The sequence below is a fragment of the Aquarana catesbeiana genome, linkage group LG04 (assembly GCF_042186555.1).
Source record: "Aquarana catesbeiana isolate 2022-GZ linkage group LG04, ASM4218655v1, whole genome shotgun sequence".
Lineage (NCBI taxonomy): Eukaryota > Metazoa > Chordata > Amphibia > Anura > Ranidae > Aquarana > Aquarana catesbeiana.
The window spans coordinates 470,888,471-470,912,061 of NC_133327.1; the positions used below are offsets into that span (position 1 = coordinate 470,888,471).

Genomic DNA, 23,591 nt, shown 5'->3' on the forward strand with positions numbered 1-23,591 from the left:
TTGTGGTCATACATTGTTTATTGTTTATCATCTGCAAGTTGTCACTGTTCAGCAAATATTTTCCCCATTCACTGATTTTACATTAATGGCCCATCGGTCCAATTGGGGCACTCTCTACTTCACTGCTGGCACACAGGGGTCCTCTGTTTTGCCCCCCTCTTCATGCGGGCTAACTTTGGACACCTTCTGGCTTTGGAATTCCCATTGCTGGGTTCTCGTCCATCTTGCGTTCCACCCTGAAATGCAGACGGCAGACGCTTGTGCAACGGCGGCGTGATGATGCAGGACGTGACTTCGCCCCTCGAGGCGGGCTTGCGCTGCGCGTCACTTTGTCGGGGGACTGCAGGGCGGACCTTGTCAGCTCTCCGGCCGTATATTCCTGCCCCCATACTGAAACCAGCTGATGGCCATTGCTGTTACAATTGCGATTGGCCAGAGGCCCCTAGACACGGCCCTATATACTAGCACCCGAAGCATCAGTTAAACATGCTGAGGAAGTACACAAGGACAGGCATCACAGCTCCAGACTTTTAGCACCAGAGGTATGCTGACTATTCACTACTCTATTTTATATGAACAGTTAGATGCAGCCTTATTGGCGCAATACAGTTCCTTTGTTTACCTTAATCCCCCTGGTGGTATTCCAGAGTCTGCCTCGGAGTGGATTTTCAGTACCAAAAGCGGTAACCCCGAGCCAGACTTGGGATCGCATTGCAGGATCCATGTAGAGGTTACTTACCTTGTCCCCTGGATCCTGCGATGTCTCCCCGCTGTGATCTGCGAGCCGCCGTGTCTCGCTCGATTCACAGTGCCGAGCTCGGTTCTCTGTGAGCGTTGCGACGCACGGGGACGGAGTTCGGCGCCAAATTCAAAAAGTAAAAAACACAGTATACATGCAGTACACTGTAATCTTACAGATTACAGTAATGTATCAAATAATTACACATCCCCTTTGTCCCTAGTGGTTTGTCCAGTGTCCTGCATGCAGTTTTATATTATAAATACTGTTCTTTCTGCCAGGAAACTGGAGATTGTCCATAGCAACCAAAAAATGTCTGTTTACATCAAAAGTGCTTTTAGACCAGCTAGAAAACAGCGATAATAAATTAGAATCACTTGCAGATTTGAGCGATAGTGATTTGTGGGGAAATTCGTCATCAAACACTAAAAGTAATGACAGTGACAATTCTGCAACTGAGCAAATTTCAGTGTTTTTGATTTGATTACATTATTGAATAATTTTTATTATTATTATATGTTATAATTATTTATAGTTATTTATTATATTATAATTTTTGATTTCGTTTTTCAAACGTTATCATACCCGGGATGTCTACTAGACTCTTGTTTGGACTGATTTAAGTGAGTTATTCCAAAGAATTACAGGCCTACAATATAAACCGCCAAATTTCCGTGCAAAATAATTGTACCGCTTTCAGCATCAAAAATCTGAAATAATCATACCGCCAGGGAGGTTAATAAGGCATCCAGACTACCTGCAGTGATCTCTTGCTATTTTTCATATTTATTTATATGGTGATACTGGTTCAGTCTAAGCAGGAGCTATATGCTCCATAGCTTCCAGTCCTCGTAGTTAAGCATTGAGTGCCCACACTTTCCGGATCCACTGAAGCCCGGGGGTGGGCTGTGCATATGCTCCATGAATGGGATTAGCCATTAAGTTTCAACCCCTTTCTCAGACACATTTTATGTGGATGAGTGACCTTGTAAGTAGCTTTCACATCTTATATATTACACATGATTGGCTCTATATGTAATGCATTTATTATAAACGTTACTGTATTTACTAACTATGCTCATATTATCTACTCATTATTAAATTGTACTATTTGCATTTTTTTTTGCATTGTAGAAAATCTGTACCCTTCTGACTTAATTAACCTCTGAAGGACTGTTATGTCCGTAACATGTAAGGTGTCTACGTTTGTATGGATCATCACTAGTCCGTCCAGCCTGAGGACAGTGGTTTCTTCATGCATCTGTACTATTGGGTACCACCTAACTTATCCACATATGTTATTTATATATGTTGTTATACTGAATAAAATGTATAGTTTTTTTCTACATCATCATTTGGTCTGTCTATAATAGACCCCTAGGGGTCCCAACCGTGCCCTTTGGCACCAGGTTTCTTCTTTTGTTTTTAATGATAAAGGATGGCTGTAATCAAAGTTTTTTCTTTGTTTTTTTTTTTTTTTTTTTTTTTTTGTTCAGGATGAAGATGGAAGACTTTAAAAGATACTTTGATAAAGTTGAAATTTGCAACCTCACCCCTGATGCACTAGACGATGACATAGAACATAAGTGGGAAGTGAATGTTCATCAAGGAAGCTGGGTCAGAGGCTCCACAGCTGGAGGATGCCGTAATTTCTTAGGTGACTGATTTACTCTCTACAACATATCAGATGTGCAAAAAGTTCTTTTCCATTGTATAAATATTAACCCGTTATGCTAGCACAGAGAACAGACGCACACGTATGTCAGGCAGTTTCATTTTGTTCTGTCTTAATTGCAGAAGCTGGCTTGTATATATGTAGGGCTATAGAGCAAGTTCAGTTCTTAAAAGGAAATATTCAAGTTTTTCTCAAAAGCTGAAGAGACTGGTAAAAAAGAGGAACTTGTAATTTGGAAAGCAGCTTACAGTAAAGAACAAGAATATGAAATAATTTTTGGGCTAAGAATATAAAGCAATTCCTCAATTTTGTTTATTTTTAAACATTTTCTTATAGTCTATCAATTCTCAGGTATTTCTCCAAGGTAGGAATCATAGGTCCAGATCCTCGAAGGGTCCTTGATCTTCTTGTTCCAGCACGGTTACTGTACGCTGTGACAGGGACTAGTTAAATGCTGAAGATGAATGCTACAAATCAATTTCCTCTTCTGAAGGTGTAGGGGATCTTTTGTGGAGGAGGGGTTGAAGAGACTTGCATGTCAACAGATTTGCATAGGCGCTGGCCACAGAACAACATCAGCTTAACTGTAATGTAAACAAAAAGCATTATTAAAAGAGTAACATAGAAACATAGAAACATAGAAAAGTGACGGCAGAAAAAGACAGAGTAGTCCATTGAGTCTGCCCTTTTAAAAAAAAAAATGTTTTTGTAATTTCATTGTTATTGTTCATTAACTTTTTTGTCTGAGTATAAATCTATGTTTGTCCCAAGCATGTTTGAAGCTATTTACTGTTGATTGTCTCACTACCTCTGCTGGAGGTTTATTCCAAGCATCAACTACCCTTTCAGTAAAATAATACTTTCTAAAATTTGTTTTGAACGTTCTTCCAGTTAGTTTGAGATCATGTCCCCATGTTCTTGATTTTGATCTCATATTGAAAAAACTGCCCTCCTAAACCTTATTCACCCCCTTAAATCAATATAAGCATCCCAGTTTTCTTAAACCAGATAAAAATATTACCAAAGAAATCGCTCAAGGGTCCTAGGCCCTTGAAAGGATTCCATCCTTCCTCAGCTATGCTCCTAGCTTAATACTGAAGTTCCCTTATCTTATCTAAATTTGCTTCAGTTTGATCCTCTTGATCTGGTACCCAAGTACAGTACAACATTCTTATCCAATAAATTTACAAAAACCTCCTTCTGAAGCTAACCAATAGTCTAGTGCCTTTTTTTCTTGTAATGCCAGTGTCAGGATCACCTAGTGCTCCTGTACCTCATTCCAGCATCTGGAATTTTGGCTATGGCACTCCCCTTGTCTGTCTGTTCACCTGCAGGCTGATTAATGTGTCTCTGGGTGGAAACCAAGCCTGTTATAAGCAAGCTTAAACCCCATTTGTGTGCTTGTGATAGAGAGTGATATGTGTGTAATTCCTAATCAAGCTCCCTGTCTGTCTGCCCTGCTCTGCTAGTTTTGAATTTCCCTGTGTATGACTTTGGACCAGATTATTGGACTATTCCCTGAACTCAGCCCACCTTTTACCTGCACTGTCATAAAACCACTCTGTCTGGCTGCTAACCGCAAGTATCTATTTGCTTTGCTCAGTTTGCATCTGCCCGGGTGTGGTGGCCAGGCACTATAGCATTGTATATAAGTCCTGGGGGCAACCGAGTACCGATAGGCCTGCTTGTCTTATGGGAAAGGGGACTGCTATAGATGAAGCACACAGTAGCCAGCTATAGTGTCTGACCACCTGCGTTGGGGTAGACGTGGCATTATCACAAGCCTTTAACAAAATAAAAAATTTCTGTGAAAATGGACTCTACTCAGGCCCGTTTATTTGCTGAGGAAATTTGCAAACTGACACGCCAAGTCCAGGAACTTTCTGTGCATGTAAATGCACCTCCAGCAGTAACACAGGAACCAGAGCCCAAAGTTAACCCCCCTGATTGTTTTTCTGGTGACCCCTATGTAATTTCCAACTTTAAAAATAGTTATATGCTATACTTTAAGCTTAAGCCACACACCTCTGGTTCTGAAGCACAGCGGGTTGCCCAGATTATTACTGGCAGAAACCATGAATCAGACTGAGACAGAAATACAGTTAAATCAGACTTGTTTAATAGTAATAAAAAAAGTAAACAGAGTAAACGTAGTCAAAACATAGCCAGAGTTCAGGTAACGGAACAGATAGTCGGACAAGCCAAAATGTCAGGGAGCCAGAGATGAGCATAGTAGCACAGCAAGCAGGAACTGGAGTCAGAAGGAATGTCAGCCAAGCACATCTTTAACAGGAACAAAGGAGAGCGTCTCTAGAGATGTGACCAAGGCGAAGGTAGAGATCATCTGGACTGGGCAGCTTAAGTAGGCAGGACTGACGAGCAAGATATCCTCAACAGGTGAGTCACTGTGGAGAGATAGGAGCTGGCAATTAGCTGACAGCTTAGCGGCCAGCTTTGAGTAGGAAGGGCTGAGCCCAGCCCTGACAGTACCCCTCCTCAATGACCCCTCCCCCTCAGAGGGCCACCAGGCTTGAGGGGAAAACATCTATGAAAATCATGGAGGAGGACAGGGGCATGTACATCCAAGGATGAGACCCAAGAGCGTTCCTCCGGACCGTACCCTTTCCAATGCACCAGGTACTGGACTGTACTTTGAACTGTCATTGAAAACCGACTATACGCTTTTGCGCTAATAAGCGCCCTTTCCTTTCAGTACAATGCATCCTTAAACAACCCATGTCTCTCACATTTCCCCATTAAACTTACATAATCACCTTCCTGATGTTGTCAGCTCCATCGCTCAAAACCAACTGGCCTGAGCAAATTTTATTCATATAACAAATAGAGCCTCATGGTTTCACAATCGACCAATCAAGCACAGGCATTCCCTTAAACAGGATAGGTTATACAACAACTAATGAACAATGACTGGGGGAGTCTTGTGGGCGTGGGCGTGAAAGCGTGTACGATCTCCCGCCCACTGTCTCTGTAAGCTAACTTCAGCTACACAAAGGAAGCTTGAGATCATGAATGCTGTTCCCGACCACAACGATTCAAAGACTCCCGTTTTTACCGATTTTCGTGAATCCTTATTCTGCTTTGTTTAGAGAACAAAGCATACCCGGACTATACTACCGTCCAGTGTGGATGGGAGATTATCTGCAGATGATCGTTCTGTGCATCGCACAGGGGCCCTCTACTGGTGGACATATCCCCACTATGCCGTGACATAAGATGCTGGGACAAGTTTCACCAGCACACATGAACCTCTTGCATTAGGGAGAATCACCTTATAAGCTGTAGATCCGCATTAATACCAAATTAAAGTTGATAAAAGTTGACTAAAGATACCAAAGCTGGCAAGAACCAGAGCTATTGTTAAAACTATAACTAATTTTACCCTCTATAAATGTATCGTTAAATTCTATTGACAAGTGTCTGTTCGGATTTTACTAGATTGTCAAAACTCATACCAATATGAACATCATATATAGCATGTACTGCTGTCATCGCTGGAGTATTAAAGCTCGGTGGAGATTTAGAGTAGACCCAGCAATTGGTCCTGTTTGTTTTCTTAGCTAGTTGGAGAATACACTTTAAACAATAAGTTGGGATGCTTTTCATCGTTACCCTTGCCAAAATATACTAAACTAAAAAATATAAATAAACAAAGATACTCCTCATCCTTTGGTGTAGTTGAGCAGCTTCTTGCAGTGGCTGGCGTGGATCCAGTTGTCTCGTCCATCAAACTTCTTTACAATGACCCAGTCACCTGGTTGGAAAGAATGTAAACCGGTTATTGTGTCAGGGACTCATGAACCCTGTAGTGGACTTTTTGAAGTCATGTTACAGTGACTGCACCTACCCCATTAGCTGAGAATGTCGACAGCTGCTGAGGAAATTACAACCCCATATTTGGTTGACCTCTAAACAAACCTAACTCAATGACTGTGGTCACTGCTTGGCTTATCATCTGGGGTGTAATACCTGGAACCATTGACAAAAAGGTTCTTAGCATCTGGGATGGGAGCCTCTTTCACTGGACTTCTGCTTGCTGATTCAAATTACATCAAAGAAAGAACTTGGCTAGAATTAGAGCGGTTAGTATTATTGGTTTGAAAATCGTCACTTACCATTATCCCCCCATTTTCTTCCTCATTACAAACTGGAGGAAGACACGCAGGGTTTAGAATGGTGCAGAAAAAAACAATAAAATAGCCTATGATACTTTTACCTTCTTAGGCGTGTGTATTTATGCATGTGTACAGCTATCTACATACACCTGCTTTCTATGTACACACACTTTCAGAAACTCCTTGGACCTGAAAAGATACCTATAAACAAAAGTTATTACTCTATCCTTCATATTTAACCTGCAAAGAATAATAAACAATACAACATTTGTGTGCATTGGTAAATTGTCACTGACATTCCTCAAAACCTACAACAACTAAACCCTCTGTAACCCTTACTTTCACGTTCCTACTAAGATACAACACCCACGACACATAAGAGGGCTGTCACGGTAGGTTCAAACATATTCTTGTTACTACATACAATGAGAAGACTAAAACATGAGACAAACATTTAGATACAAACATGAAGGAGATATTTCATAGTTTCCAAAACAAGAATTAAAAACAAAAACAACCAGACGGAATGCTACCTTCACTCTTTTAGCGATAGAAAAAAATGCAATGGGAAAAACATGAGAGTATCTCGAAATCTTGCATGGACCAGCCACACAAAGTTCAAAAACAAGCATGAGAATTTTAACCACACAAACGTGTACTACACATGAATCAACTCACTCATTACAGATTTCTGAAGCCACAGCTGAACTACTTCCAAGGTATTTTTATTCTGGGGTCTCGTACCTCTAGACATCAAAAGTACCTTCCAAAGGAATACACCTTACTGTAGCCTCTGACCATATCTGCCAATCTTTAAGGGGTCTCATGTCCGGAGCCCCAAACCCAGACCTCATGTACAATGCAGCTGTCTGACTGGTGTGGAGCCTCATTTTTTTCTTCAACGCATGGTTGGTCAATATTACCCATGACGATTCAAATCGCTTATCGTCCAGGGCACCCTCGCACTAACTTTCAGAGCAGTACTGCTTAGTGACTATTCTTACAGTACTGGCACCGGCGTATTCCGATTATTATACACAGCCTCCCGGTATGCTAGAATCTACTCCTCACATTTATATGCTCTCCAACCGATTATCAGCAGCCCTATAAATATGTTTGTCAGACAAGCTACAAAGCACCATGAAATCCTCCACTATTCAAAACAATATTATGGCTTCTATCTGTACCTAGATGTTACAACAATAACGTGGATGCCTCCTGTTTGCTCTCTACCCAAAACTGTATTACAGTTTAAAACTTCAAAAAACAACTGGGATTACATTTAAAAATCAAAAATGGTTTCCATCATCCTTCCAAACACGAGTCCCTTTGTGTCAACATGCTTGTTCCAACAAGACCACAAGCTCCTCCCACCAACTTCTTGTCATCTGCTCAGCTCTTAAAACCATTTTAGTGGTTTATTTAATTATCAATGGACAGGAAGAGGGAGGGGGAGGGGAAGCCTAGTTTCATCTTCCCTGAACTTCTAAAGCGATAAAACCCAAAACAATGGGTGGGCGGAGGCATGAATTGCTCTCTGAGGAACTCCCAAACAATTCAAAATAACACACACTGCTAAAAGTACAAAAACTCATTTAAAGTTAGTAAATTCAGTGCAAAGTAAAGATTCCACTTAAAACCAAAAATTCAATACAAAAAAAATTGCAATAGTTTTACTGAAAAGTATATAAAATAGCTAAACCTGAAAATATTGAATTCACTTAAAAGGAAAACAAAAAGGTGGTGGCTCAGACTGCATGGCTTCGCACACACACACACAAAGGAAAACAAAAATGGTGCCTTTGAAATCCAACAGTGGAAAACAATTTATTTTTTTGTTTACAAAAGTTTTATTTGGAAGTTTCACAGAAGAACAAAACAAAATATAGGATTGTTAACAGAGTATGTCACAATGTTACAGCATTATCATTAAATTAGGAGATTGAAATACATTACTAGACCATAATCTCTAGGCAGAAACATGTAATTATGAAATCGATATATTCACAAATTGCAGGTTCAATGGTTGTATACAAATAGAAATGGGGAGAGACAATTAGGTATTAATCCGTAATCCAATAAGACCATTTATTTTTATATATATGTATAGTATCGTTAAGGGTATGGAATATCCACTCTACAATTTTGATTGATTCCATTCTGGAAATAGCTTGTTGCCATGGAAGGTTGTTGGATTTCCAGTTGTAAGCAATCATCCAAAGTATGGAGCTGCATAGAGAATGAATTAATCTGGTACATGGAAGTGGGACATTCGGGATATTAGCAAATAATAAACATATTTGTGGTGAAGGTTTGATTTTTTGTTTAGATGAAGATTCAATAATTTCAAAGGCCTTAAGCCATATTATGTCCAGGTGGGGGCATGACCAGAATATGTGTATGAATGTACCAGGAACTGAGCAACCTCTGAAACAGTTTGGAGATATTGAAGGGTAGTACGAATTTAATTTCACTGGGGTTAAGTACCATCTTGAAAATACTTTAATTGGGGTTTCTCTGAATGATATAGATTTGTTACTCTTTCGTAGATTATCTGACATGGATATCCAATCCTCAGTGCTGAATGTGATGCCCAAATCCGACTCCCATTTAATCATCTGTGAGGATTTTTCGGGGGCTCCAACACTGTTTAGGAAATTATAAAGTTTTGATATCAAACCTCTATCTCTAGTGAAGGAGATACAGATCTGTTCGAATACTGTGTTGGAAGGGTTTGTAGAGAGTGCATAACATTCAGCATAGAATTCTCTAATTAGTTGATACCGGTGAAATTCTGAGGAAGGGAGGCCATGTATAGATTGTAGAGAAGGGAATGGGGTAAAGTTCCATTTTAGTTGTAGGGATCTAAGTGTAGTAAGATTTTTATTAATCCAGTTTAAGAAGGGTCTTTCGTTATTGTATGCATGAGGAAATCTGGGGTCACCTAAAAAGGATGCTAAGGGTGGAGTGTTAGAGGAAAGTTCGAAGGTGTCTTTGTGTTTATTCCAAAGTTGGAGAAAGTGGGCCACTATAATATTTACTTTGGAGAGTTTATTGTATGACGTGGTATTAGACCATAGTATTCCTTGTAAGTAAAGTGGTTTAATGGAGGTAATTTCAAATTTTTTCCATGGGGTGTCATGTATAGGGGTGAACCATTGAGAGAGCTGTGTTAGTCTAGCAGCAAGGTAATATAGCCATATATTGGGAAGACCTAAACCTCCTGCAGATTGGGGTCTATGCATTAGTGCATAGCTGCATCTGGGCTTTTTTCCTGCCCATATGAATTTGTTAATATTTCTCTGAATAGAGAATAATTTGGATTTTGGAATATTAATTGGTAGGGTACGAAAAAAATATAAAAGTTTGGGTAGGATTGTCATTTTGATGGCACATATTCTACCTAGGAACGAGATATGAAATGAAGACCAAGAGTTAAGGATAGTGTTAATATTGGAAAAAAGGGGGATGTAATTAGACTTATATAACTGGTTGTGTGTTGGGGTTATAGAAACTCCAAGGTACTTAAATGAATTAGGGCACCAAATGAAAGGGAAATTACTCGATAATACATTTTGTGTGTTTTGAGAAAGGTTAATTGGCATGGCAGAACATTTGTTCATATTTATTTTGAGGCCAGAGATTTTTTGAAAAAGTTTCAGTTCTTTAAGGAGGGATGGGATAGAGGTAATAGGGTCCGTAAGGAATACAAGAGCATCATCAGCGTATAAGCTGAGTTTAAATTCGTTTTCCCCCTTAGTATATCCTTTTATATCATAGTTAATTCTTATTTTATGGGCTAATGGTTCAATAGCAAGGGCGAACAAGAGTGGGGAAAGGGGGCAACCCTGTCTAGTCCCTCTACTAAGGGGGAAAAATTCTGAATTGTGACCTGGGATTTTAATTCTAGTTTGGGGATTGTGATAAAGGGCGTTAAATCCCTGCAAGAATTTATCTGATATTCCAAATTTGGGTAGTAAAAAGTTAAGGTAAGACCAGCTAACGCTGTCAAATGCCTTGTGAATATCAAGACTTAAGAGGCAAAGCTTCCGCGAGAAAAGATTTGCGTCTTGGATAATATTAGTGACCAATCTGACATTATCAACAATTTGTCTTCCAGGGATAAAACCGGTTTGGTCAATGTGAATTAGATTCGTGATAACTTTTGCCAGTCTATCTGCAAGCAATCTTCCAAAAATTTTGAGGTCATTGTTTAAAACTGATATAGGGCGAAAATTTTGAGGGAGAGAGTGATCCTTAAGCGGTTTAGGGATTAGGGAAAGATTAGCTAGAAGCATCTCGTTGGGGAATTGTCCACCATTAAGAATGTGATTAAAAAGGTTAGTCAGGTGAGGGGTTAGGAGGGGGGCAAATTTTTTATAATATGAAGAAGAAAAACCATCAGGGCCTGGGGCTGTGGAGGTTTTGAGGGATTTTATAATACGGGTCAATTCCAGTTCTGTACAGGGGGCGTTCAAGGATTCCATTTGTTGTGGGGTAAGAGAGGGTAGTCTGATGTCGTCCAACCACGATCTGGATGACTGGTCTATAGGAGGCTGAGGGCTTGAGAGGAGGTCTTTATAAAATGTGGAGAATATTTTAAGTACTTCTTGAGGGTGTGTGATCATATTTCCTTTGTGGTCTCTAAGTTTGTATGTATGTGGGGGTTTGTGTTCGTGATTACGTTTTTTGGCAAACATAGATGATGGAGAGTTACTATGTAATAAAAATTTAGCCTTGGAAAATCTTAATGATTTCTCTGTGTTAGCTGAAAGAATAACATCCAACGCTTTACGCTTGTCTTGAATACGTTTGGTAATTTCTGATGAAGGAGTTAATTGCAATTTATGGTATAGATCGTTAAGTTCTTTAGTAAGGCATTTGATATCTGTGAGTCTTTGTTTATTTCTGTTTGCAGCAAGACTGATTAAGTGGCCTCTTAGGACAGCTTTATGAGCTGCCCAAATCATAGTGGGAGGAGTATCCTCATTGACATTGTCAGTAAAATAATTCTCAATATGTGTTGTAATGGTCTGTGTCAGTGAAGCATCTGTTAGGATAGTATCATTTAGTCTCCAATTATATGGTGATGGTTTGAGGCCTACGTGTGAAGTTTCGAAAAATGTAATATCATGATCTGACCATGGGCATGGGTGTATTGAAGCTTTAGAGGAGTTAGCTAATAGAATAGGTGTGCAGTAAATGTAATCTAGTCTAGCGTAGACATCATGGGGATGTGAGTAATGTGTGTAAACTTTTGCACCTATGTTATGTGCTCTCCAGGAGTCAATTAATTGAAATTTATTAAGGGATCTGTTTAAAGATTTAGGGAAAGCTTTGGTGGAAGGGGAAATCTTGCTTCTGTCTAGTGCTGGATGTGCTGTTAGATTAAAGTCACCTCCGACTATCAGATGGGGAGAGCTAAGCTTTTCTAGTGATTCAAAAAAGCTCTGGAAAAAAGAAGAATGTGAGTCATTTGGTGCGTAAATTGATGCAATAGTAATTTCTTTGTTATTTATCTGACCTTTTATAATGATATAGCGGCTATCTGAGTCTTTATAAATATGTTGTGAGTCAAAAATGATAGTGTTACGTATAAAGATAGCAACTCCTCGGGTTTTATTATGGTATGTAGTATAAAAAAATTGGCTATATGTTTTGTCAAAATAGTTTGGATGTCTAGAGGAAGAGAAATGGGTTTCCTGTAGTAGGATAATATCTGCACCAATTCTTTTGTAGTGTTGGAAGGCCTTTTTCCTTTTGTGAGGTGTATTGAAGCCATGAACATTATGAGATATCACTTTAAGTACCATTGGTGATTTGTAGAGAGGTATGCTTATAAAATAATACCTTCCCAGATACACTTATTGAAATGTAAATGAAAAGCATATAAACGTATGGAGGGAGGTTAAAGTTTAGCACTCGGAAAGGTAATGTCATCTTATACCGTATCAGTAGAGAAACCATGGTCAAATGAGTATCAAATTTAGAGCATGAGTATTTGAGACAAAAAAAATTATAACATTGGATTATTAGATGAGAATGAATAGTAGTACTGTAACTTCCATTTTTAAATCTATAAAAAGTATCGACCATAAAGGTGAAATTGGTAAATATTGTAATAAAAAATAACAAAACCAAAGGGACAAGAAATATCTTGTCACAACATTTTCCATTTGAATCAGGAGGACAAACGCGTCCTGATCCTGCGAATGCCATCAAGTGCACCACCCTCCAAATTAAGGATGTGGCAATTAACCGCATGAGCAGGTGGGGAGACAATCCAGCGACGACGGACTTAGCGGGCTATTTGAAAACACTGAAACAAAAACAGTTAAATACCAACCAGAGGGGTAAATGTAACAGTAGAGGTAAATTCCCTGTTTCCTTGGGGGTTAACAAATAAGGAGATTGTATCTCATTTTTAACAGACCCCAAGTATGCCCAGCCCAAAATTACTATCCAAAGCCCAGCTAAAAACTCACTTTAGCCACATATATACCTTTTAGCTATAATAATAATAATAAAAAAAAAAAAAAAAAAAAAAAGGGGGGAGGGGGGGGGGGAAATAGGGAAAATGAAGGGAAGGGAGGGATGGAGGAGAGGTATGGAGGGAAGGGAAGGAATAGGGAAAGGAAAGGGTTTGAGATAAAATTGTGGTAAGTTTGTTCCTCCATTTGTTTTATAAGGATCTTGATAAAGTCCAGGTACCAGATGAGGGGGAGGTTCAGATGTTAACAAACTGATGATTAGGGCTGTGCTCAGAAAGATTCATCCAAACAGGGATTAGAAAAACGAACTAAATATTTAGTCCTAAGAGGACAGCTAAACAAGTGGGGCCTTGTGTGAATAGAAAAAACATTTAATCAAAGTGGTCAGGTGGTTTGGTTCTGGAAAGGTTGCCGCCATCTTCTCTGTTCAGCAGTGTTGCGTCTGGAAGATGGAGTCGACCATATTGGGGAGGGTCTTGGAGTAGTTGGAAATCTGTTAGGTGGTTCTGGATCAAGTAGTCCCAGTTTCACTAGCAGTTCTTTGCCTTCAATTACATTATACACGGTGTATGTAGTGCCATTATGTGGGATTGTAAGCTTGAATGGAAATCCCCATCTATATCTTATGCGAGCTGTTTGTAAGATGTTTGTGACTTCCTTCATTCTGCGTCTTCTATCCAGAGTGGCAGGGGAGATGTCAGGGTAGATTTGTAGCCTGTTGCCCTCAAAAGCAATGTTTGGGGTGGTTCTGGAAGCATGCATGATTTTTTCTTTGGTAAGAAAATCCTTCATGCACATGATGATGTCTCTGGGAGGTTTGTCAGGTGTGGGTTTGGGGCGCAAGGCTCTGTGTATACGGTCGCATTTGAATGCTGACATTGGTTTGTCAGGAAGAAGATTGTGGAAAATCTTGGAGACCGTTTGCATCAGATCAGTAACTGTTTCAGGGACACCACGCAGTCTGATGTTATGGCGTCTGTTTCTGTTATCCAAATCTTCCACCTGTGCTTGCATAAAGGCGAAGCTATCTGCTAAAGATTCATAGTCCTTTCTTAAATCGTTATGAGCAAGTGAAAGTTCATCGTGTTTAGTTTCTAAGATGTCTGTGCGATTTCCTATATTGGCTATTTCTTGAGATAGGCCCGTAGTAGCTTTATGTACCTCACTCTCTATCTTGTTAACCAGCTTATCAAAGATTGTGGTAAGGCTGGCATCCAAATCAGCTTTAGATAATGGGGATGAGTACTCACAGTTCCCATTGTTGAGCGAGTGGATGGATGGATTGGAGAGTTGTTTCATTGCAGCCGCGTGTGTGCTGACTCTGGCGCCATCTTGGGACATCTTCCCGGCCTGCTTGCCTGCAGCGTTCAGAAGATAGTGGGTTAAATGATGTTGTGAGCGGCAAGAATGCCCAATTCTTCTTACCGGCATGCACAAAGGGTTCCCCGAGGGGTATGGAGTATTTTCGGCAGCGTATTGTATGTCTGGCTCTGGTTACTCATCCCGCTCTAGCCGGGTCAGACGGAGCTGTGGTTACTCACGTCCTACCCGCATCGCGCCGCGCATGCGCCCCGTGGAAAACAATTTAAACCAGTGAGTTTAACATTAAACAAAACAGTTTCTCAGTTCCCGGTGTCTCACCCCTGAAATTGGAGCAATTTCCACTCTGGGATGATTTACAGGCTAAACAGTATAACATCCTTAAACTGCGCCTCTACAAACCAAAATCACATTTTTAACACAGAACTGACCGTACTACTTAACTCACACTAAACTTAGAAACCTGGCCCAAAAGCAGAGCAAATTCCACCCAAAACACAGCGTACACGAAAAGGCAGTTGCAACAAATGCAAATCAAGCCACAGCCACATGGTAGATATTAACACATGCAATGCAGTTGCTGAACCCGCCAAAATCAGCACAAACCGAGATTTCTTCACTAGAAAACCAACACCTTTCTCAACAAAGACTGACTAAAACAATTGAGAATGCACACTTAACAGTAGACACACACCCAGGGCCCATAGGAACACATGGTATCCAATGAAGCCACACATCCTTATTCGCCAACGTCACATAAAACACAAAATAACACAGACTCAAACTTACACTCTTGTTCCCAAATAAAGATCATGTCAGCTTCTACAGGAACAAGACTTTGAGAAATACAGCTAACAATAGAGCTCCCCTATGCTATTACCTAGGAACCTGAGACCATCCACAGGGTGTAGCCCATTCAAGAAACAGCTCTCATTGTAAGTGGTTTCAGCAAATGCATGGCCGCCCTTCCCCCTCTCAGCCACATGGCCACTTGTACACTTATAGGGACATGTGTCTTGGTCCCATACAAAGGTAATAATAACAATTCATACATTAACATTTCTCATATGCATCACAAACATATTACACAACATACGGTTACTTACACATAAAAAACATACAATTAAAATACCGGCATTATACCAAAAGATGTAAAATGTGTTCTTTTGCAAAGCAGAACCTACCTAAAGCATCGGACAGACATTGATCCGATGTGAAGGAGGTTCTGTTCACTTCTACCTGGCTCTGCAATGAACTGTCCTGGAAAAACCCACTATATGCTTTTGCACTATTAAGCGCCCTTTACCTTCAATACAATGCATCCTTAGACAATCCATGTCTCTCACATTTCCCCAATAAACAGACATAGTCACCTTCCTGATGTTGTCAGCTCCATCACTCAAAACCAACTGACCTGAGCAAATTTTATTCATATAACAAATAGAGCCTCATGGTTTCACAATCGACCAATCAAGCACAGGCATTCCCTCAAATAGGAGGCATGTCTGGGCGGGGGCAGCATGTATGATCTCCCACCCCCTGTCTCTGTAAGCTATCTTCAGCTACAGAAAGGAAGCTTGAGATTTAGAATGCTGTTTCCGACCACAGCGATTCAAAGACTCCCGTTTTTACCATTTTCCATGAATTCTTATTCTGCTTTGTTCAGAGAACAAAGCATACCCGGACTATACTACCATCCAGTGTGGATGGGAGATTATCTGTAGGGGCATGCCACAGCCCCCCCCCCCCCCAAATGTGTTGATCAGGCACACAGGGGTGACACGAGTGTACATCCGCTAAACCGATAATGTCTTTGCAGAGTGAACACATCCCCCCAGACGATCGTTCTGTGCATTTTACAGGGGCCCTAGCTGGCAGACATATCCCCACTCTGCAAACACTTCTCTACATCCCCAAGGAGCTTTTCACTACCAAACGTATCTTAACCAGCGTCAATCTGCCCCAGTCAGCTCTTTAGAGTGGGCTGCGGGAGAACTAATACTGGGAGACACTATGACAATACATATTAAGTACATCTTCATAACATTTCCACAACAATACTCCTCATGGTTCTCAACCTGTACAGGGTGAGGATGAGGCACCGATTTGGTAAAGCGATTGCAGACCAAAGGTTTTAATAAGGAGACATGAAATATATTCGAAATATATATATTAGAAGGAAGGTCTAATGCGTAAGCCACTGGGTTAATCCTGCAAAGAATATGGAAAGGCCCAATAAACCAAGGTGTGAACTTCAGAGAAGGAACACGAAGTCGGAGGTTGCGAGATGACAACCAGACCCTGTCCCCAACCTGATAGAAAGGCGCAAGCAGGTGTCTGCGGTCAGCATGGAGTCTGTACCTATAATTAGCATGTCGCAAAGCCTCCTGGTCTTGTGCCCAAGTGGAACGAAGACCACGCAGATGCTCCTCTAACTCAGGAATACTATGCAGAACAAATGAGTCAGGCAACATGGGAGGTTGGAAACCATAGTACGCCATAAATGGGGACAATCAGGAAGCAGAATTCAAGGCACTATTGTGAGCAAACTCTGCCCACGGTAAGAGGTCTGACCAGTTGTTATGATGGTCAGAAATATAGCAACGTAGGAATTTCTCCAAGGACTGATTGGATCGTTCTGCGGCCCCATTAGACTGCGGGTGATACACAGAGGAGAAAGCAAGCTGAATTCCCAACTGTGCACAAAAGGCTCATCAGAACTGGGACACAAACTGACTACCCCTGTCCTAGACAATCACATTAGGTAGCCCATGTAAGCGAAAGATCTCCCGAGCAAAAATGGAAGCCCGTTCCTTAGAAGAGGGCAACTTCTTAAGTGGAATACAATGGGACATTTTCGAGAACCGGTCAACCACCATAAGGATAACTGTGTTACCCTGGGAATTGGGTAACTCCACAATGAAATCCATAGACAGGTGGGTCCAGGGCCTCTCTCCATTGGGTATGGGTTGTAGGAGGCTCACTGGAAGTTGTTATGGAGTCTTACTCTGAGCACACATGGAACAGGCAGCTACGAAGGCGGTTGCATCAGCACGTAGACTAGGCCACCAGAATTGCTGGGAAATGGCCCAAAAGAGTTCATTCTTCCCAGGGTGGTCAGCAGCCTTGGGAGAATGGTAAGTCTAGAGCACGGCAGTGCGGAGACTCTCTGGGACAAAGCAGCGGTCACCAGGTTTTTTAGGAGGAGCATGGACCTGAGCCACAAGAATTTTGTCACCCAAAGGAGAAGTGAAACTGCTGTGAACCGTAGCCAGAATAAGATCAGGAGGAATCACAGGAACCGGAACCGACTCCATCTTGGAAGTGAAGGAAAATTGTTGTGACAAAGCATCAGCCCTTACATTCTTAGTACCAGGTAAGAATGAGACAATGTAATTGAAACTAGACAAGAAAAGAACCCATCGCGCCCTTCTGGGAGAGAGGCGTTTAGCCTTAGACAAGAATGTGAGATTCTTGTGGTCAGTAAGAATGTGAACCGGCATAGTGGAACCTTTGAGGAGATGTCTCTATTCTTTCAGGGCTAAAATGATCGCTAACAACTCTCTGTCCCCAATCACTCTCGTAATTGCACTCCGCAGGTGACAATTTCTTGGAAAAGTAGCCACAAGGATGCATAGCGCTCTCAGAGGTAGGGCATTGAGACAGAAGGGCGCCAACTCCAGTCTCAGAAGCCTCAACCTCAAGGATAAAAGGTAATGTAGGATCAAGATGTGCCAACACAGGAGCAGAAACAAAGGCAGCCTTGAGACTCTCAAAGGCCTTAATGGACTCTGGAGACCAACTCTGTTGGTTACATAGTTACATAGTTACATAGTAGGTGAGGTTGAAAAAAGACACACGTCCATCAAGTCCAACCTATGTGTGTGATTATGTGTCAGTATTACCTTACATATCCCTGTATGTTGCGGTCAACGGTTGCGGTTGTGGTTGTATCCCTGTATGTTGCGGTTACCATCCTTTTTGGTCATATCAGTCAGGGGCTTGACCAGAGACGAGAAGTTACGAATAAACTTACGATAATAGTTGGCAAAGCCAAGAAAACGCTGCAGAGGACATGAACCCATGGGTCGGGGCCACTGTAGGACTGCTAAAAGTTTCTCTGGGTCCATCGAAAAACCAGCAGTGGAAATGACATAACCCAGGAATTTAACCTGTTCCCGATGGAATTTGCACTTCTCCAATTTGCAATAGAGACTGTTCTCTCTTCGTTTCTGAAGCACACGACAGACATCTGTGTGGTGGCTCTCCAGGGACTTGGAAAATATGAGGATATCGTTGAGATAAACCACCACACATAACTGAAACAAATTTCGGAGGACATCGTTAATAAATTCCTGGAAAACTGCCAGAGCTTTACAAAGGCCAAAAGGCATTACAAGGTACTCATAATGGCCTTTTCTGGTATTAAACACAGTTTTCCATTCGTCACCCTCCTTAATCCTCATGAGATTGTATGCCCCTCTAAAATCAAGCTTTGTGAAAACCAGTGCTCCCTTGATGCGGTCAAATAACTCCGTAATCAACGGAATCGGATAGGCATTCTTAATGGTGAAAAGTCACTGTGGAGAGATAGGAGCTGGCAATTAGCCGACAGCTGAGCGGCCAGCTTTGAGAAGGAAGGGTTGATCCCAGCCCTGACAATTACATGGTTGCAGGGGGATCCCCAGTCTTGGGCGTTTTGTCTCCCCTCAGATGACCCAGCCAGAGGGTCAGTTGAATCTTCTTTGAAGGCCTTAGGATTACTGTATGATGATCCTGATCGTGCCCATTCATCTGAAGCTAACCTTAGGTCATTATGTCAGGATAAACGCACCTCTGAACAATACTTTTCTGATTTCCTCCACTGAGCACTTGACTCAGGGTGGAATGACCCAGCTCTAAGAAGCCAGTTCAGGTTAGGCTTATCAGACTCCATCAAAGACTCCTTAGTACACTACCCTGAACCAAAGTCATTGAATAAAGCCATGCAAGTGGCCATCTGTATAGACAGGCGTTTACCAGAAAGGCGTACAGAGAGGTTTGTTTCTTTGCTCCGCAGTACGTCGCCTACTTCTTATTCTTCACCAACCCTTCCTGAGCCCTTTCAGCCTCTCCTGGAGGATGAGCTCATGCATATTGGCGCTATGTCAGGGCTGGGCTCAGCTCTTCCTTCTCAACATTGACTGCTCAGCTGTCGGCTAATTGCCAGCTCCTATCTCTACACAGTGACTCACCTGTTGATGATATCCTGCTCATCAGTCCTGCCTACTTAAGCCGTCTAGTCCAGATGATCTCTGCCTTCGCCTTGGTCACATCTCTAGAGACACTCTACTGTGTTCCTTTTAAAGACTTGCTTGGCTGACATTCCTTCTGGCTCCAGATCCTGCTTGCTGTTCTACTACGCTCATCTCTGGCTCCCTGACATTTTGGCTTGTCTGACTATCCGTTCCGGTTCCTGAACTCTGGCTATGTTGTGACTATGTTTACTCTGTTCACCTTTTCTTATTATTATTATACAAGTGTGATTTTACTGTACTTCTTTCTCAGTCTGATTCATGGTCTTTGACACAGCACCCATTTATCCTCTGGGGAAAAAGCTAGAAGAAGATATCAGGGACTGTGCTTATACTGTGGCAACCACGGCCACTTTGTTGCCAGCTGCCCTAATAAGCCGAGAAACACCAAGAGTCTAGTGCAGGTGGGGGTCCACTTCTATAGATTATACTGTGTCAGTTTCCCTCAGAGATAAACTATTTGTTCCTGCACAACTTAGCTCTGCCAAGCTTTCTCATCACCTGTCAGCTTTCATAGGTTCTGGTTCTGCTAGCAACTTCAATGATAGGGACCTAGCACACCATCTACAGATTCCTGTGACTAAGGTGCACGGACCCTTTTCAGTCTTAGCTGTTGATAACTCCACCTTGTCCATGGGCCTGGTCACCATGTGTACTGTACCTATTACCCTGACTATTGGGGAATTTCATAGGGAGATAATTAGCTTCTGCTTGATCTCATCTCCTGCCTATCCCCTTATCTCAGGGTATCCCTGGCACCCCCTGACGCTGACAAGTCTATTGCATTCTCTACAGGCCACCTCTCCTGCCAGTTGCCACAGCCCAAATCTCCTCCTCCTAGAAGCCAAACTTATCCACTGTCTCGCAGCCTTGAGCCCTGTTGGAAACTTCCTCTAAGTCTTTGGAAGTCAAGCCCCCTGGACTTACCTCTACATTTGCCTGTCGCTAAACTCCCTTGGATGCACAGCCAGGCCAACTTGCCTGCCAGTTCCCCAGTCGCTTCACCTGGTGATGCAATTCAGGTAATTGCTACACCGGGCAATGCGATTCAGGTAGTCACTATGCCTGGTGAGGCGATTTAGTTAGTCAATACACTTGGCAATGCGATTCAGATGGCCTCTGCACCAGTTATGCCAGTGCAGCCCATGCCCATTAAGCCTCCTGCTTTTTCGTATTTAGGACTTTCTGTAACCTGGCCTCACCCTACTTTTACTACATCCACTCAAACCTGTCTAAAAAGTTAAGTCCATCCTTTGGATAGACTGCCTTATTTGGCCAGGTGGGGCTTTCAACCTTTTTTTCAGGGCCCTCTACATTCTGCTTGTGTTTCAGCTATCCCGTTTGACTTCTGTGACACGTCACCTGCTAACCAACCTGACTTCACGGATCCACTGACCTCTGCCCAGTCTGATGGTCCTGTGCTGGATGTCCAGTTTGTCTTTAAGGGTCCAGGGGGGAGGGTAATGTCAGGATCACATAGTGCTCCTGTACCTCACTCCAGCATCTGTGGTTTTGGCTATGGCAATCTCCTTGTCTGTCTATCTGCAGGCTGATTAATGTGATCAGTCTGTGGGTGGAAACCAAGCCTGTTATAAGCCAGCTCAAACCTCATTTGGGTGCTTTTGATAGAGAGTGATACGTGTGTAATTCCTGATCAAGCTCCATGTCTGCCTGCTCTGCTCTGCTAATTTTGGATTTCCTTGTGTATGACTTTGGACTGAATTATTAGACTATTCCCTGAACTCAGCCTGCCTTTTACCTGGACTGTCATAGAACTACGCTATCTGTTTGCTAATCGCAAGTATCTATTTGCTTTGCTCAGTTCGCATCTGCCCTGGTGTGATGGCCAAACACTATAGCATTGTGTATAAGTCCTGGGGGCAACTGAGTATGGGTAGGCCTGCTTGCCTTATGGGAAAGGGGGCTGCTATAGGTAAAGCACACAGTAGCCAGCTGTAACGAAATGTCCCACACTCCGCTTGAGTGCTTTCGTCATATACCGCTTCCTCCCAGTCTGAATATAGATATTTTAGATATTCCAAGCGCTGACAACCATAGAGCAAGGCAATACTCGTTTGGTTGCTCAACATGAACTGATTTATTTGAGGTGACACAAAAATATATACAGCAGTCTGACAATACAAACTGTAACATGAAACATAATTAACATGAGCTAGTTATCTAATCATTTACTCAGACTACGTGACTCAGAGATATGACCTTGCAGGGTAGACTTGCCATCTCCTCACTCACAACGCACAATACACATAAGTATAAACACATCCCCAATAGTTTGCTAGGAGACAAAGGTGTGTTAATGAGCACAATAAACTATCGGGTGAAAGACCCGGGCTTTCCAGATCTCATTGATCAGCATTCCTTTCACATACATCTGTCCACTGAGTCCCACGATGGCAGAGACTATTGTGGCCTCCTTAATAATATCCTTTTGCATTACATAACAGAAATTCTTCCTAAATGCTTGTAGCTCCCTCAAATGCCAGGGCTTATAGTCGGTAGGCAAGAGGCTAACATTCAGTCACCTCCAAAAGCCTCTGTCCCGGGTGAGTCTGTCACACCAGCTATAGTGTCTGACCACCTGCATTGGGGTAGACGTGACAGCCAGTTTACAGAGTTCTCTCATTTCCTCTGTTAACAATTGGATTGCATCAGTAGCTTCATTCAGGATTTAATCTATAATGTTGGAAAAGTTATTTAATTGCAACAAAATCAAAATGTTTCCCCATCACATGAATGCTGGGAAGAAGGACCAGATAATATCACCTTTGTCAAATTGTTCCCTCTTTACTCGGTAGTCCCAAAAAGCTTTTGGCTGAAAGATGGCATCTACAGTATATCACCATCTGAGACATAAGCTGCAGAGACTAGGGTTACCCGAGAATAAAATTCCTGAAACATTATGCGGTAAAAACTTGTGAGCGGCCATGCCACAAAGACAGTAAAAGTTGATAGGCAATCCAAAGCATTTGCTTATCTTAGCTTTCTGTGTGATCTTATCAAGTACAAAGAATGAGGAATATACAGTAAATGGGGATTTATAAAGGACATGTTACAATATTGGCCTTTCCAAAGACATGAGGTTTACAGACTAGTGGGTTTGCTATATTGAGGACACTTATGTTTACTGTAAGGTCATTAGGGCATCTAGTTTTTTCCCAAGGTTGCCTCTTTTCCCGCTAAGCTTGTAGCATATGTGTAGAGTGCAGTGTTTGCCTTTAACATAGAGAGGATGTCTAAGCTTGCTGCAGCTGAATTCATTTGTACTAGTGAAGTTCTTTCCTATACCTGTTCCCCACCAATCATCATAGGGGTGGGCCATTGCAATTTTCAGGCTTTTGTTAAGTGGAGCGGACTCATTTATAGTCAAATTGTAGGGGACAAATACTGCTATCATTGCTGGTTCAGCCATGCCTATAGGAGGGTTGAGTAGACCCAGCAATTGGATCTATTTGGTTTTAGGGCAACCTTAAGATGCATTTTCCATAAGAGAGTAGAGCAATCACTGGATCGTTTGGCTGCTTTTACTGTATGACCACAGTGCAGTTTGTACAGACAGTCACATCCTTCATATACACAAGTGGTATTTACCCATACTACTGTAAATAGAAGAACTATTACCATAGCAGACAAACGCATAAAACCTTTTGGAATGTCCCTGAACACAATCATTTTAACAGCTGTTTACAATGGGTAGCATGTATTCAAGAGGACTTCTCTACAAGTTTGACAGCAGTTTGAGTCTTAAAAGAACTTGAAAAGGTCCTTCAAATCTCTCCTTAAAGTGAAACTAAAGTCTATTTTTCCCCCTTAAAATTAATGTTATACTTATCTGCTCTGTGTAGTGGTTTTGCACAGAGCAGACCAGATCCTCCTCTTCTTGGGTCCCTCTTCAGTGCTCCTGGCTCCTCCCTCCTGTTG

At 41.8% G+C, this 23,591-nt stretch overlaps 1 protein-coding gene across 3 annotated transcripts in view; it reads left to right on the forward strand.

The window, feature by feature from the left end:
* Positions 1–23,591, forward strand: part of CAPN9 (calpain 9) — a 1,322,409-nt gene that overhangs the window by 576,445 nt on the left and 722,373 nt on the right. For all 3 annotated transcript variants that reach the window (XM_073627588.1, XM_073627590.1, XM_073627589.1), the window contains exon 9: positions 2,236–2,396. In XM_073627588.1, the coding sequence (XP_073483689.1) occupies positions 2,236–2,396 (161 nt within the window). The remainder of the gene's footprint in view (positions 1–2,235; positions 2,397–23,591) is intronic.